An 18,261-nucleotide genomic window follows, 5' to 3' on the forward strand; every position below is an offset into this window, starting at 1 on the left:
GAGAAGGCAATGGCACCCCACTCCAGTACTCTTGCCTGGAAAATCCTATGAACGGAGGAGCCTGGTAGGCTGCAGTCCATGGGATCGCTAAGAGTCAGACACGACTAAGCAACTTCACTTTCACTTTCACTTTTCACTTTCATGCATTGGAGAAGGAAATGGCAACCCACTCCAGTGTTCTTGCCTGGAGAATCCCAGGGATGGGGGAGCCTGGTGGGCTGCCGTCTATGCGGTTGCAATCATTTTCAAAGAGTTAAAAAGAGAAAAATGCTTTAAATAAACATTGTATTTTTATCACAATTGCATATGAAATGATGATATCTCAAAGAGGAAATTTTGAAAACAGTGAGCATTTTAGATGTGAAATTACGTTATACCTGTGATAATGACTAAAACTGCCTTCCGTGAAGATTTTTGTTTAAATATTCAAGATGCAAACGAAGAACACTTGGAACATTCGTGAAATCTTTGCCTGATTGGAAAATGGACTGCTCATTTTCCCCCAGTGTGCTAAAAGGTAAAGTGCCCCAATTCCAAAATATCTATGGATAGTCCATGAATATTTAGTAGGCAAATGTAAAGATTTGGGGAAAAAATTAAAGGATTAGTTCAGTGGAAGAATTATGAAAGTTTAATTTCTAGAAAGCAGCTGCATTTGTGGGGCTAAGAAAACTTCTAGAAATCCGGAATCAAAGAGCAGCTCTGAAGCCATCAGCTCCATCTCCTCATTTAACAGAGGAAGTCCTGAGAAAACTAAGTCAGGATGATATGCTCCATTAATAGAGAATTAAGTCCATAACACAGGAGGAAACTTTGGCTCCTGCAGCAAGCATTATGTGCTTTGTAAAACACAGAAATTTACAGGATGTCAACTTTCTCATTAAAATCTAGAGGAAAATGTAAGTCTTAAGTCTAGTCACTAAAAAAATTTAAACTAGGAAAAACGGTTCAAAAATAGAAACAGGAATTTTGGCACTGCAAAACTGTCTGAAAATGCATTAGAGTCTTACAGCTGATGTGTCCGGCCTTCCCTGGAGAAGCTTCTGAATGCTAAATAACACAGTCAAGTTAGGGTTATGTTCAGTTCAGTTCAGTCGCTCTGTCATGTCCAACTCTTTGCAACCCCATGAACCGCAGCATGCCAGGCCTCCCTGTCCATCACCAACTACCGGAGTCCACCCAAACCCATGTCCATTGAGTCGGTGATGCCATCCAACCATCTTATCCTCTGTTGTCCCCTTCTCCTCTTGCCTTCAATCTTTCCCAGCATCAGGGTCTTTTCAAATGAGTCAGTTCTTTGCATCAGGTGGCCAAAGTATTGGAGTTTCAGCTTCAACATCAGTCCTTCCAATGAACACCCAGGACTGATCTCCTTTAGAATGGACTAGTTGGATCTCCTTGAAGTCCAAGGGACTTGCAAGAGTCTTCTCCAACACCCCAGTTCAAAAGCATCAATTCTGAGCTCAGCTTTCTTTATAGTCCAACTTTCACATCCATACATGATCACTGGAAAAACCATAGCCTTGACTAGATGGACCTTTGTCAGCAAAGTAATCTCTCTACTTTTTAATATGCTGTCTAGATTGGTCATAACTTTCCTTCCAAGGACTAAGCGTCTTTTAATGTCACGGCTGCAATCACCATCTGCAGTGATCTTGGAGCCCCAAAAAATAAAGTCAACCACTGTTTCCACTGTTTCCCCATCTATTTGCCATGACGTGATGGGACCGGATGCCATGATCTTAGTTTTTTGAATGTTGAGCTTTAAGCCAACCTTTTCACTCTCCTCTTTCACTTTCATCAAGAGGCTCTTTAGTTCTTCTTCTCTTTCTGCCATAAGTGTGTGTCATCTGCATATCTGAGGTTATTGATATTTCTCCCAGCAATCTTGATTCCAGCTTGGGCTTCATCCAGCCCAGAGTTTCTCATGATGTACTCTGCATAGAAGTTAAATAAGCAGGGTGACAATATACAGCCTTGACGTACTCCTTTTCCTATTTGGAACCAGTCTGTTGTTCCATGTCCAGTTCTAACTGTTGCTTCCTGACCTGCATACAGGTTTCTCAAGAGGCAGGTCAGGTGGTCTGGTAGTCCTATCTCCTTCAGAATTTTCCACAGTTTGTTGTTATGCACACAGTCAAAGGCTTTGGCATAGTCAATAAAGCACAAATAGATGTTTTCTGGAATCCCCTTGCTTTTTTGATGATCCAGTGGATGTTGGCAATTTATGTTGTTTTATTCAAACAATCAGTGTCCATGGCAAGTATGGTCAGGAGTTTTGCATATTCAACCCATATCTAGGTCAGTGAGCTCACATCTACAGATTCAGTTTGTTATTCTAGTCATCCACTTGACAATTTCTCAAAACTGATCACAAGGTAGGCCAAATAGAAGATGTGCATCTACTTATCTGAACTATCTTTTTTTTTTTAATTTCAATGTGGGATGAAACATTATTTAGGCATGTGTGACCCCATACTTGAAAAAATAAATTTAAGTAGGAATACAGGTTCATTGGAAGGACTGATGCTGAATCTCAAATTCCAACATTTAGGCCACCTGATGCAAAGAACTGACTCATTTGAAAAGACCCTGATGCTGGAAAGAAGAAAAGGAAAGATATAAGCATCTGAATGCAGAGTTCCAAAGAATAGCAAGAAGAAATAAGGAAGCCTTCCTCAGCGATCAATGCAAAGAAATAGAGGAAAACAACAGAATGGGAAAGACTAGAGATCTCTTCAAGAAAATTAGAGATACCAAGGGGACATTTCATGCAAAGATGAGCTCGATAAAGGACAGAAATGGTATGGACCTAACAGAAGCAGAAGATATTAAGAAGAAATGGCAAGAATACACAGAAGAACAGTACAAAAAAGATCTTCATGACCCAGATCATCACGATGGTGTGATCACTGACCTAGAGCCAGACATCCTGGAATGTGAAGTCAAGTGGGCCTTAGAAAGCATTACTATGAACAAAGCTAGTGGAGGTGATGGAATTCCAGTTGAGCTATTCCAAATCCTGAAAGATGATGCTGTGAAAGTGCTGCACTCAATATGCCAGCAAATTTGGAAAACTCAGCAGTGGCCACAGGACTGGAAAAGGTCAGTTTTCATTCCAATCCCAAAGAAAGGCAATGCCAAAGAATGCTCAAACTACCACACAATTGCACTCATCTCACACGCTAGTAAAATAATGCTCAAAATTCTCCAAGCCAGGCTTCAGCAATATGTGAACCATGAACTTCCTGATGTTTAAGCTGGTTTTAGAAAAGGCAGAGGAACCAGAGATCAAATTGCCAACATCCGCTGGATCATGGAAAAAGAAAGAGAGTTCCAGAAAAACATCTATTTCTGCTTTATTGACTATGCCAAAGCCTTTGACTGTGTGGATCACAATAAACTGTGGAAAATTCTGAAAGAGATGGGAATATCAGACCACCTGATCTGCCTCTTGAGAAATTTGTATGCAGGTCAGGAAGCAACAGTTAGAACTGGACATGGAACAACAGACTGGTTCCAAATAGGAAAAGGAGTTCGTCAAGGCTGTATATTGTCACCCTGCTTATTTAACTTCTATGCAGAGTACATTATGAGAAACACTGGACTGGAAGAAACACAAGCTGGAATCAAGATTGCCAGGAGAAATATCAATAACCTCAGATATGCAGATGACACCACCCTTATGGCAGAAAGTGAAGAATTAAAGAGCCTCTTGATGAAAGTGAAAGTGCAGAGTGAAAAAGTTGGCTTAAAGCTCAACATTCAGAAAATGAAGATCATGGCATCTGGTCCCATCACTTCATGGGAAATAGATGGGGATACAGTGGAAACAGTGTCAGACTTTATTTTTTGGGGCTCCAAAATCACTGCAGATGGTGACTGCAGCCATGAAATTAAAAGATGCTTACTCCTTGGAAGGAAAGTTATGACTAACCTAGACAGCATAGTCAAAAGCAGAGACATTACTTTGCCAACAAAGGTCCGTCTAGTCAAGGCTATGATTTTTCCTGTGGTCATGTATGGATGTGAGAGTTGGACTGTGAAGAAGGCTGAGCGCCGAAGAGTTGATGCTTTTGAACTGTGGTGTTGGAGAAAACTCTTGAGAGTCCCTTGGACTGCAAGGAGATCCAACCAGTCCATTCTGAAGGAGATCGGCCCTGAGATTTCTTTGGAAGGAATGATGCTAAAGCTGAAACTCCAGTACTTTGACCACCTCATGTGAAGAGTTGACTCATTGGAAAAGACTCTGATGCTGGGAGGGATTGGGGGCAGGAGGAGAAGGGGATGACAGAGGATGAGATGGCTGGATGGAATCACTGACTCGATGGACATGAGTCTGGGTGAACTCCGGGAGTTGGTGATGGACAGGGAGGCCTGGCATGCTGTGATTCATGGGGTCGCAGAGTTGGACACAACTGAGCGACTGAACTGAACTGAACTGATGCTGGAAAACATTGAAGGCGGAAGGAGAAGGGGACGACAGAGGATGAGATGGTTGGATGGAATCACTGACTCAATGGACATGAGGTTGAGCAAGCTCCAGGAGTTGGTGATGGACAGGGAGGCCTGGAGTGCTGCAGTCCTTGGGGTTGCAAAGAGTCAGACGTGACTGAGCGACTGAACTCAACAGGTTCACAAAGCTGTGCTGAGGGTCTTGCTGATGCATTGAATTGATTCCATCAAGCTCTTCTATGACTATGACACAAACAGGAACAAAGAGTTTGAAAGAAGTAATTTAGCACAGTTAAAATATATTGGTGGGCCAAAAAGGTGGTTTGTGTTTTTCCATAACATCTTATAGAAAACCCTGAACTTATTGGTCATAATGATCATGCCTGGATTTCAGAAGCTCAAGTTTAAGCAGGGAAAGTGTGTGGCCTGGTAATGAGCTCTTAGGAGCAATAAGCTGTGGGTGTACTGCCTGTGAGAGCTAAAGGGTGAAAAAAAGAGAACAAGATGCTGCCCCATGTCCAACATCCTGGGTAGTCGATGTTTATGACCATAAACATAAACAGGCACAAGTTAGCCAGAGAAACAAGAATAACCAAGATGGCCCTGTAGTCTCCTTACAGCCATAGGCTCTTAGGAAGAGATGCATTTGTCCTTTTTTATTCTTCCTCCCTGCCAGTCCAGAAATGTCAAAGAGAAGAAAAAGGTACCCAATTCATGGTCCTCACACATGTGTAGACACACACACACACACCCAGTGCTGGAGAGAGGGGAGAGAAAGTGTACCTGTGCTTCCTGTCTATATGAGGTAAGCCATCCAGGCTGGCAAGCATTGGGGTAGGGTGAGTTGTTGTTACTGTGTAGTTGCTAAGTGATGTCTGACTCTTTTGTGACCTCATGGAATCCTCTGTCCATGGGATTTCCTAGCCAAGAATACTGGAGTGGGTTGGCATTTCTTTCTCCAGGGTATCTTCCTAACTCAGGGATCAAACCCACCTCTCCTGCATTGGCAGGCTGATTCTTAGAGGGACATAAATGAGATTTAAATCAAGCATGAGGCCTGAGTTTTAAATTAGGTTGGAATTTAATAATTAAAAAATGGTAGTATTTCCTCAAAAGGTTAAACACAGAGTTACTATATATCCCATCAAACCCACTATTATGTATATAAGCAAGAGAAATGAAAATGTATGGCTACACAAAACCTTATACATGCTCACAGCAGTCTTATTCATAAACGCCCCAGAGTGGGAAACAACCCAAATGTTTGTCAACTGAAGAATGGATATATATATAAAATGTGGTATATCATTACAATGGACTTTATTAGGCCATATAAGGAAATGAAGTGCTAATACAGATACAACATGGATTAACCTTGAGAATATTATGCTAAAGGAAACCAAAATTCAGAAGGCAAGAATAATAATTCAAGCAACCAGGATTGCTTCCTTTTACACAAAAATTGATACAAAATGTTTCATAAATCATAATTTACAATTGATAGTCACTGAATAAACATATGGAAATAACATTGGAAAACAGAGACCATCTGAATTTATGCAGAATAAATCTAAAGAAGAAGGGACAGAAAGATTGAGTGCTCAATAGAAATCTGAAAGAAAATAAATAGCAAATAGCTACGAAATACTTTATATACCAGGGGGAGAAAAAGTAACCCTTTAAAATACATTACTCTAAACACTAAAAATAAAAACATTCAAATTACATTTCCAACCATTAATTTTTTCCCCTAAATTCTCTTCTCCACTAGTTGGGGTGATGGAAATAAACCTAAGTTTATGCTGATGGTTCTAGTTATTGAATTCCATCACAAACACAAAAGCCTTCAGTCAATAAGTAAATGTTAGAAGCAGAACTCAAGGGATTCAACTCCAGTAGTTCTCTCTCCAAATTGTTCTTCAGGAATAAGTGCTGTGAGTGAGACGAGAAAGTTAGGGCTGCCTCCCTCTGGGTTGGTCCAGTTTTGCAAAAAGAATCCTTAAAGCCTCCTCAGCTGTCATCAAAATCATTTGGTAAGCTCTGAAGGGGTCCCAAAAGTAATTTAAACAAAGAGAAAAGACATACTACAGAATTTAGCATTAGCTTTTTTTTTTTTTTTTTTTTGAGAATCCATTTAAATTCAGTGTATTGGCAGCATAGATCACAAGGGAAAACAAGTTATTTTCTGCTCCTATGTTAGCATTACTTACAAGGGCTGATCATCTACCGTTTCAGTTTTGTTATACAATAAATAAGGTGCTTATTATAGATATTGATTTCTAAACTGCTGTGTCAGAGTATTCTGATGGTAAAAGACGATGAAAATGATGGCGATGAGAATGTTGACTGTGGCATCGGTGGCAGAAACAACAGCAGTTGGTGGCACAGTGGTGAAGACTCCATCTGCCAGTGCAGGTAACATAGGACACATGGGTCTGATCCTGGGTCAGGAGGATCCGCTGGAGTAGGACATGGCAACCCGCTCCAGTATTCTTGCCTAGAAAATTCCATGGACAGAGGAGTTTGGTGGGCTACAGTCCATGGCGTCACAGAGTTGGACACGACTGAGCGATTGATTACACACACACACACAGACTGAGAGATTAGTATGTGGCCAGGTATTGTATAAGTATTCTAGAAACATCATTTCATGTATGCTAACAACTACTTATGAGATAGGTATGATTATTACTCATAGTTTACAGATGTGTAATTTATCCAAGTAAACAAGTAATTTACCACAGGCTCATCACTAGTGATATAATCTAGGCTGAACATAGGCAGTGTGACCCAAGAAACTATATACAAAACAACTGGGCTCAGCCACTCTCCAGAGAAATGCCTACACTGGACAAAGTCAATTCTAGAGGACAGTATGAGGATGAAATTTTCTCTCACACTTATCCCTCTGCCCACCATGCCCATCCATCCATCAATTTCCCTTCATCCAAGACAATCTTTGCTGATCTTTCACCCCAAGTATCCTTTTCAGCAGCAACAGATTTTATCCACTCTTCCTCTTACAGTCAAAAGTGACCTGATGGGATTCATGGTTAGGTAATAATGGCTGCTGCTGCTGCTAAGTCGCTTCAGTTATGTCCGACTCTGTGTGACCCCATAGACGGCAGCTCACCAGGCTCCTCCATCCCTGGGATTCTCCAGGCAAGAACACTGGAGTGGGTTGCCATTTCTTTCTCCAATGCATGAAAGTGAAAAGTGAAAGTGAAGTCGCTCAGTTGTGTCCGACTCTTCACGACCCCATGGACTGCAGCCTACCAGGCTCCTCCGTCCATGGGATTTTCCAGGCAAGAGTACTGGAGTGGGGTGCCATTGCCTTCTCCGAATAACAGATGACAGAAGGCCAAGTGTTTGTGGTATAGTTGCTTTTCAATAATTTCTCTGCAAATTATTTCACTACACAAAATAATAAACAATACAAACAGACAGAATTGCAAAACTGTTGCAGGAGGCCTTTTTGGATAGGTGAACATTTTGGATTCCTTAACAGTGAGATGCACATAGAATAAGCCCTATTTTCACTGTTTGGCTCTAAATCCAATAAACCAAGAAAAATATGCACATAAAAGCAAGGGGAAATGTAAGGTCTCAGAATAAAATAAACAATCTCTAGCACTGCTTACTGGACTTGTAACAGACTTGTCTGTGTTTACATCTCCAAATTCATCTCTTATCCCTGCTGTCTCCTTTCTAAGGTGCTGAAATACTTAACCATTATTATGGTTATCAAATCGTCAACGATCTACCAAAGGGCCATGACCTACACCTTTAATTCTGCCACATATATCAACCAAACAGCTTATAATAATGTTATGTTCTCCTTCATTTCTGAGGTTAAATATATCTTCTTTAGAAAAACTCTCCCTGAACCTTGAAGTGGTTATAGATGCCCCCTTTCTGTTGCTTCCTAAGTATTCTCTACACTTTCTTTATTTAAATACTCATTACATCGTACAGTAACTGCAATTGACTATAACAGCCACTGGAACTGAATACTATCTTTATGGATATTTTTTAGTATTAATTGATCATCTGTGGCAGTGACAGCTAGCTCTTTTTCCATACCCATGTTCTCCTCTGATCGAGGATAAAGTGGGTACATGCCCAGCCTCCTGTGCAGTTAGGCATGATCATGTGACTCAGTCCCAACTACTGGAATATGAATAGAAGTGATAAGAGGCACTTGCACACCGAATGGTCTATCTAAGCCTTCTATGCAGTAGTCTATTTTATACTCTTTCTAGATTACTGGAAAGGAAATGATCCTATGATAAGTTTCAAAGCCAAAAGTTAAAACTGCAAAATCTCCAGAAGCTTAAGTTTCTAAACAGTTATTTGAAGCAGATCTCCTCACTTAGTATCACTTTGGACTTTCACCTGAGAAAGAAAGAAAGTTCATTTTAAACCCTTGTTCATTTAAACTACCGCACAATTGCACTCATCTCACACGCTAGTAAAGTAATGCTCAAAATTCTCCAAGCCAGGCTTCAGCAATATGTGAACCGTGAACTTCCTGATGTTCAGGCTGGTTTTAGAAAAGGCAGAGGAACCAGAGATCAAATTGCCAACATCCGCTGGATCATGGAAAAAGCAAGAGAGTTCCAGAAAAACATCTATTTCTGCTTCATTGACTATGCCAAAGCCTTTGACTGTGTGGATCACAATAAACTGTGGAAAATTCTGAAAGAGATGGGAATACCAGACCACCTGACCTGCCTCTTGAGAAATTTGTATGCAGGTCAGGAAGCAACAGTTAGAACTGGACATGGAACAACAGACTGGTTCCAAATAGGCAAAGGAGTATGTCAAGGCTATATATTGTCACCCTGCTTATTTAACTTATATGCAGAGTACATCATGAGAAACACTGGACTGGAAGAAACACAAGCTGGAATCAAGATTGCTGGGAGAAATATCAATAACCTCAGATATGCAGATGGCACCACCCTTATGGCAGAAAGTGAAGAAGAACTCAAAAGCCTCTTGATGAAAGTGAAAGTGGAGAGTGAAAAAGTTGGCTTAAAGCTCAACATTTAGAAAACGAAGATCATGGCATCCGGTCCCACCACTTCATGGGAAATAGATGGGGAAACAGTGTCAGACTTTATTTTTCTGGGCTCCAAAATCACTACAGATGGTGACTGCAGCCATGAAATTAAAAGACGCTTACTCCTTAGACGGGAAGTTATGACCAACCTAGATAGCATATTCAAAAGCAGAGACATTACTTTGCCAACAAAGGTTCGTCTAGTCAAGGCTATGGTTTTTCCTGTGGTCATGTATGGATGTGAGAGTTGGACTGTGAAGAAGGCTGAGCGCTGAAGAGTTGATGCTTTTGAACTGTGGTGTTGGAGAAAACTCTTGAGAGTCCCTTGGACCGCAAGGAGAGCCAACCAGTCCATTCTGAAGGAGATCGGCCCTGGGATTTCTTTGGAAGGAATGATGCTAAAGCTGAAACTGCAGTACTTTGGCCACCTCATGCAAAGAGTTGACTCATTGGAAAAGATTCTGATGCTGGGAGGGATTGGGGACAGGAGGAGAAGGGGACGACAAAGGATGAGATGGCTGGATCACTGACTCAATGGACAGGAGTCTGGGTGAACTCCTGGAGTTGGTGATGGACAGGGAGGCCTGGGGTGCTGTGATTCATGGGGTTGCAAAGAGTCGGACATGACTGAGTGACTGATCTGATCTGATCTGATCTTTTTATAGTCGGAGAAGGCAATGGCATCCCACTCCAGTACTCTTGCCTGGAAAATCCCATGGACGGAGGAGCAGTAACAGTTATATCATCTTTTGTTTCTAGAGTCTAGCATAATAACTGCAGGAACATTAGAATTCTACAAATATATGTTGAAAAAAAACTAAGTGAAAGAATGATGAGTATGACCATCTCAAGAAATAAATTCTTTTTTGTCAAATTAATGTTATAAAAATAGCTAACATTTACTTTATATTTACTATATGCTTCTCCTTTCTAAAATTCTTTACATAAATTGATCTCACATAAACCTCTTTTCCCATTGTACAGATTATTGAATTGAAGTTTAAAACCAGCTTATTCAGTCTAATATATCATAGTTATTTGGTAGACGAATCAAAATTCAACCCAAATAAACTGACTCAAAAGCCTATTTTTTTAACCACACTGATATAAAATAAAATGCTATGCCTAGATGACTTCTATAAGCAATAAAAAATTATTTGACCAATAGCAGAATAAAACATTCACTATTAATAACACTACCTTGATATGATTTCTAGAAAAGAGGTAAGAGTTCCTAAAAATTTATGATAACACACAAATCCTTCTTATGTGTCTTTTAGGATGCCAAGAGACTTAGATACTACACTGAAAGTCAGTTGGGCTTCCCTGGTAGCTCAGGTGGTAAAAAAAAAAAACCCTCCTGCCAATGTAGGAGACATAAGAGATATGGGTTCAATCCCTGGGTCAGGAAGATCTTGCCTGGACAATTCCATGGACAGAGGAGCCTGGTGGGCTACAGTCCATTGGGTTGCAAAGAGTCAGACATGACTGAGCGACTAACACACACACACACACACACATACAGAAAGTCAGTTATGTGTGTTTCCAGCATTATTTTACACACATAATCAGCACTTTGGCTGCTTCTGGGTCATATACTTTAACAGAGAACACCAATTACCTTAGAGATTTCTAGATTTCATTAACTCACGTTTCATTAGATATATAAAATTAGAGTTTACTCTTAAACCAGTAATCAATTCTTGCACATTTAGAAGTCAGGATTCAGGTTATAATTCACTTAAAATCACTTTGTTCTTTAAGGTAAGAAAATCCATTGTGATCTAATACAGTGTCATCTTCATCAGGTCCAAAAAATACCTTCCCACACAACTGGATCAATATCTGCTGTAGGAAGTCTAGACTAGATTAATTGGGTTAGTGCCTGTTTGGATTTTAGTCGTTTTATCAGGAGTCCCAGGTTGGCTTCTAAAAATCGATGCTTTCCAGGGTATGTCAAGTTCTAGTACCCAAGGTATATTAGAGATATTCAATAGTATGGCCAAACTTGAGACTCGGCAGTTATTTAAGTAATAATATACTTCAGGATAGAAGTAAAGCAAATTGTTCCCCAAAAGCACTAGGAATTTATCACTAGATTCATTTAACAAAATCTATATAACTGCTTTATTTTTAAGATAACTATAATAATCACTTTTTATCTATGTATCAGCTTCATCCCCTCTGTTATAGTATCTATAAGGCCACAGTCATTTGTCATGATTATTAATGAAAAATAGCCATACAGATATTGTTACAAGCTTAGTTTAAAATATGTTTTAAAACATTTTTCATAGCTATCCAGAATTCCTAGGGGTACATAAGGTAGATGAAAGATTTCTTTTTAAATAAATTCTTATGTACAGTATAATTTTAAACTTTTTTCTATGTATAAACAGGACATTATTTTAAAGATTAAAAATAGAATAAGTATTAAATAAATATTTTAAAAAATACAGAATTATAAAATGCTTACAGCAGTGGCCTATGAGTAACAGAAATTATGGATACATTGGTATATATTCAAACATTGGCTGCATACATCACTATTCTGTTGGTTTTTTCAGAAACAACCAAATCAACTTTATTTTTTAAATCTGTTCTAAATAAAATCTGTTTCCATGATAATTACAAACAGTGGAGTTTCTGGAGTGAGTTTGGGCTAAGATGAACTAAAATTTCATTTTTAAAACTATAGGATACTAAATATTTTAGCTTGATGTATATTAAATATAAAACACTTACACTTTGAGGTAGAACCCCAGGGGAATTCTGGCTACAGGCTGGAAAGTCTCATTTACAAAAAGATATTGTCGCCAGAGAAAGGAGAACCTAGAGGGGCTTTTGCCTTTTGCTCAAGAAGAAAATACAAGGGTCAGTTTAGAGACTTTCTAAGTTCCCAGACTTGCCCAGATTGTGGAATATTTAGGAAGCAAGGTGCAACCTGAATAAGAACACGGTACATCAATGTTAAGTTTAAGTAATTAAGTCTATAATGTACTAAATCAGATATACTAGGTTCTAGTAAACATGAAAATTGTACAGATGGAAGAAAAACTTAATTGAGAAAAGTATATTCATTAACATAGGTTTTCAACATATTAGGTGTTATGGATTGAACTGTGCCCGCCCCTGCACCCGCCACCATTCCCATTAAAGTCCTAATCCTCCATGTCGCTAGGACTTTAATGTGAATTATGGAGGGGGGCACAATTCAATCCATAACACCAAATATGTTGAAACCCTATGTTAATGAATATACTTTTCTCAATTAAGTTTTCCTTCCATCTGTATGGTCACTTTCACAAGGAGATAATCAAGGTAAATGATGCCATAATGATGGGGCTAATCTGAGAGGACTCGTGTCCTTGGAAGAGGACACCTGAGCTTTCTCACTCTCCAGTGCACAAAGCAAAGGCCATGTGAAGACAGAGAGAAAGTAGTTTTCTACAAGCCAGGAAGACAGGCTTCACCAGAAACCAGCACTGGAAGCATCTCGATCTTGGACTTCCAGCCTCTAGAACTCAGAAAATGAATTTCCGTAAAAATTAGATACCTATTCTATAACTCCAAGTCTTTTCCTCTGCTCTGAATTCCTCTTTCCAGTTTAGGTACCTGGAAAATTCCCACCAATCTTCAACATCCTAGTTAAGGGTCACAGCCTCCTCGACTCCTCTAGCCAGTCATCACTCCCTCCCTGGCACTAATTATATCTGTGCTTTCTGAGTACTTCACGCTTACATGTTAGTCTGTCACAATTATAATTCTATTTACATGTTTCCCCAACAGATGTGTAGTTTTTAATAACAAGGATAATGATGGAGCTTGACTCTCTTTATTGAGTTGAGAAACTCAGAGAAAGTTTCACTAAAATAAATTGATAGGCTTTTTCTAGGATAGGAGGGACACATACTTCAAGGATTTTAATACTTTAATTTTAGAAATACTATTAAGAAAGAGGAAAACCAATTCAGATTAAGTTTATTGAAAATTTTCAGCTGGTTAGGAATGCTCAGAAGAGTAAATTTTTTCATTTCATTAGTGATGTTTCCTCCAGTATTATTTAAATAGCCCTCAGCAAAAAAATATGAAGGCCAAGGGCATTCTTAGGCTTGAAGGTGCCCATATTGAAAATAGTCCTTCTGACTGAAAACAAATCTAAAGAAAAGCTGCGGATTTGTGAGCAGGCAAAAGGCTAAGCTGAAGGAACATTGGATCAGGAGCAAGGAAATTTGATTTTCAGTTTGTTATTTGCTACTCACCAACAATATCTCTTGGCTGATACATACACTCTCTCTCACACACACACATACACACACACACACACACACAAACACACATGCATCCTTTATCTATAAAGTGAGGAGTTTTATAACATTTTTTTCCCTGTTTTAACATTTTTCCAAGGCTTTCAATTGCTACTTATTGAATTTTTTAGGGTTATTCTATGATATGTCACTACAGGATTTTTTTAATGTGATTTAAACCACATTGTTTGAAAAAGAGGTTATGATTTTGATATATGAAGCTGAGAATAGTCCATGTTACAGCACCTGGTCCTGGCCCAACCCTGCTTGGTTTAGATATCATTTATTGACTCACCAACTCATCCAAAAATGTGCCTTGCACTTACAATGTGTCAGGCAGGCATCTATTTCTCATTTTAAAAATTCACTTTAAAGTAAGGAATGAATCCATTCATGGACAAATACACAGTCCTTTCAAATTACAAACTGTCCTCTGACATAGACACTGCTGTTTTCATCTGATTCTGTGTATACATGTCTAAACATCTGTGCAAAATATTAAAATTTAAAAGTACAATGTCAAAATTCCTGGTGCTTACATGAAAGATTGTCCAAAAATGAATAATAATTCAAAGTTATTCACCCCAAATTATCTTACTTTGTTAACAGCAAATCTTTAACAAGTAATAATTAGGAAGAAAAAATATGCAAACTTTTTTATGGAGGAATAATGGTAATCTATGTTTCGTTTGTATAAGAATTAGCCTTTTCTTATCAATATAACTCTATTTTGTTAGTTTCACATATTATGTCTACAAATACTAGTAACATACTAATAGCAAAATACTGCTTATCTTAGAAATACTATGAATTAAATTAATTTTCACTTCAATTCAAATTTCATTTGAATTGATCAGAAGTTTTTGCATTTCTTATTTAAATTTCCAACTTTTTATCAAAATAACTACATTGCACAGAATACTGTGACTCTGTCGATCTTCTGAGAAACCCCACAGAGGACAATAACCAAAGCAATTTGATAATATCCTCTTTGAACAGTTTAAGGGGTTCATGTACATATTCTCTGACATCTGCAGGTTCTCAAATTTTAGAAACATTAAGCTCAATCTTGATCTATTGTAGTCAATCTTCATTACTAGAAGGTACGTTGAACTCACCAAAGAGTCAGAACAATTGTTTAGTCTGCTTCAGCTCTCCAGTCACTCAGCTCCTAAAACCTCTGTTTGCTCCCCTAATCCTTTGTTTAGGTTCTAGATGAGACCTAATTAATGATTTAATTTGTACTCATTCTGGTTAACAACCCAGCCCATCCAAAGTATGCCAGAACAAAAGTCCATAGAATAAAATATTGAATGTTACTCATCCATCTCCTTCTGTATTCAACATGGTCCTCCATATCAAAGTTTCCATAATGAATGCCTCATGTTCTACTTTTTTTCACATTAACCTGAGTTTGGTAAAAATAATTTTATGTTCAAGATAATACCTTACTGTATTGCATAGTATAAAACAAGGTACAATGAGAAAAGAACTCTAGAGTATAAGATAACAAACAAAACTCCTTGGCCTCTGATCTCTATATGATGGTGCTCATCTCAGCCACAGTTTCTTCATTTGTAATAATAACTCCCACATTCCCCACTGTTTTGCTATGATGAAAGGAATGTCATTGCTGTTGCTCAGTTGCTCAATCACATCCAACTCTTTGTGACCCCATGGACTGCAGCATGCCAGACTTCCCTGTCCTTATGGAAATGCCTTATAGCTGTCATGACATAAATACAGGATAATCTTATTAACTTATTTATGAGATCTTTGAATGAAAGCATATGAACTTGGACTTAACTAGAGGCAAACATGGCACCACTATCTAACTCTGGGTAATATGCTTTATACCTAAGCATTGATTTCTTCATACATGAGGCTAATCCTACCTCGAAGGATTATTTTAAGCATTTCATAACATATATATACCAATTCTTAGTCAAATGCTCGGCCTTGGTAAAGGTATGCTAAAAAACAGAAATTTCAAAAAATGAGTGGAGAATGTAATTTCATTGCTACTTTTATGTATTAATAATTCAGTTAGACTAATGAGAAGTTTGTTAAATTATGTCTGAGGAATTTAAAATACTAAAGCAGAGCCTTGATCCAACTTCCTAATTAAGTTCTCAAATTTTAATACAAGGAAAATAGCCCCAAGAACATACCGTTAGTGTTTATGTAAACTACCCTAAAACATTTTTTCTCTTAGTTATTTTATAGATGTAGATGAAGGAAAAACACAGAGGGAATGCCTCCATTCCCATCTTCTTTCATCAATTGATAAGCAATGATCACAGCTAAGAAAGCTTGTTGTAGCTACAGGGAAGGATGGAGAATTTTTCCTAATTGCAACCCAGAGATCTGTGGCTGAGGAAATGAGAAGTAAACAAGCAACTAAAAGACCATTAAGAAACCACAAAGAAACACAGAAACTGTCCCCGGGGGATTATATTGTGTATGCTGGTTGGATGTATGAACACTGTCTGGGTTTAGCACTACATCCATATTTTATGTGAGTTAAAGCAGAGAGAAGCCCCCAGAGAACAGATACTGACAATGTCTCATAAATTAAAGTTCCAGTTACAGTTTTCCTTCAAATCTTTCAACTTGCTTCTGAGAAAAGGAAAGATGCTTTGGCTACAATATATATATCTTCTAACAGAGGTCCATTAATATTTTCATACGATAACCCCCATGTCCCCTACTGGTTTGCTATGATGAAATCAGTAACAAGTATGGAAATGCCCTATAACTGTCATGATACCAATATGAAATATTCTTTTTATTTTTTTGAGTACTTCTCAAAGATATTCTTATTAATTTATTTATGAGATCTCTAGAACTCATTTATTTTGGTCCAGCTTAGTAAAAGTCAAAATTAATATTCAACAAGTATAAATTTGTCTCTTGGCCTCAATTAGCAAGTTTATCCTCCTGAACCAAAGTAAACAATGAGTAAAAGTGTGAAAGATGCCAGTGAACTGAAGGAGACCAGGGAGATTGAGTTGACCTCAGTCTCCAAGTTTCTAACAAACCCCACCACTTCTTAGGCTACTAAGCACTAAAGTGCTTTTTATTTTTTCCTACTTACCAAGGGCTTGGTTTCATCTTCATCTTTGAAGTAATAGAGCTGATCACCCTTGAGCACAAACCAACGGGTATGCCAAGTCTTGACAAAGCCTCCTTGCTTCCTCAGCCACCCACACTTCACAGCATTGTTCCTCCCTAGGCCTTGCGGGGAGTTCTCCATGGAGTCATTGTTCTCCTCCATTATCAAGCTGATGGACTTTTCCTATGTAGCAAACAAAAAACAACAAAAATAAGGTGCTCTGATATAGCCAACCCCCTCTTAAATTACCTGTCCCTTAAAAAAAAAATGCTGGAGGAATAGTGAAAAATGTACATCAACTCACATTCCAAATTTCTAGAAGCAAACCACAAATGTGACAACAATATTCCTGGAGGAAACTTGGACAGAGTTCCTTGTGTCTTCCCTAAATGAGCTAGTCAACGATGTGATAATATCTCTTTTTTCCAAAGTGGAATTAAAGAATAGGAAAGTTCTAGACGTAATGTGTTAAGAAGTTGGAGGAGGCAGCTATGCGCACCACTACACCATGGTCACAAGAGGCAATATTTGAAGACAAAATAAAAACCACCTTTAAAAAAACAAACAAACCCAGGACTCTCGTGATAATGGGCCTCTGTGTCTGGTGTGCACTGATTGGAGCCTGCTAGTGCAAGCCTGTGATTATTTGAGCAAACTTAGTCTCACACATGTTAAAGTTTAGAGGGACTATTTTAAAAACCTCAATGGAAGGCATTTGTTTTACATATGTGAGAATTTCTCAAGCTGTCTCTGCCTCTCTCTCTCCCTTGAGAGTTTCTTTGGCTGGTCAAGAATTAGTGCAGCTGAAAAATGTTGACGAAAAATGCAAACAAATGAAAAATAGCCCGGCTTGGCCAGTGCATCTCCTTCAGACTTCTGGAGTGAGTGGTATGTTCCAGTCAACTGCATGATGAAGAAAATTTCAAGGTTATGCGGGAAGGAACACAAGGCCAGACACACGGTACATATCAAGCATATGAGTCTATCTTAGAGCCAATATTAATCAACAGGTGAGATGCTAAGCTGCCACAGTAAGTAGCTGGTTTTCTGGAAGAGCCAGGGAAAAGTAGTTAAGAACAAAAGACATTTTCCTGTCCCAAAGGCTTCCTGCAGGCTTTTGCTAATGTTTATTCCTAAGCATTTTTCATGAAGTGAAAACTGCACTCTGACCCTTGTGTCTTTCTTGAGGATATAAGGATACAGATTAATTAATAAAACATAGAATAATTCTGTGCTGGCATATTCATTCCAAAGCTTCTATTTTTTCAGCTTAATTCCAGAAAACAAGTTGCTTTCTATCTAGTCTTTATTTCACCACG

The 18,261-nt window shown here is 38.5% G+C and overlaps 1 protein-coding gene across 9 annotated transcripts in view; it reads right to left on the reverse strand.

Annotated features, from left to right (window-relative positions):
* The window catches only part of ARHGAP24 (Rho GTPase activating protein 24), a 552,828-nt gene that overhangs the window by 440,368 nt on the left and 94,199 nt on the right, over nucleotides 1-18,261 (reverse strand). For 8 of the 9 annotated variants that reach the window (XM_006079368.4, XM_044945686.1, XM_044945692.1 and 5 more), the window contains exon 2: nucleotides 16,925-17,125. In XM_006079368.4, coding sequence (XP_006079430.2) covers nucleotides 16,925-17,104 — 180 coding nt within the window. In that variant the 5' untranslated portion in view covers nucleotides 17,105-17,125. Of the gene's footprint in view, nucleotides 1-16,924; nucleotides 17,126-17,246; nucleotides 17,380-18,261 lie in introns of those variants that run through there. The other variant, XM_044945691.2, reaches the window with a different exon arrangement.

This window comes from Bubalus bubalis, chromosome 7, assembly GCF_019923935.1.
Source record: "Bubalus bubalis isolate 160015118507 breed Murrah chromosome 7, NDDB_SH_1, whole genome shotgun sequence".
NCBI classification, from domain to species: Eukaryota; Metazoa; Chordata; class Mammalia; order Artiodactyla; family Bovidae; genus Bubalus; species Bubalus bubalis.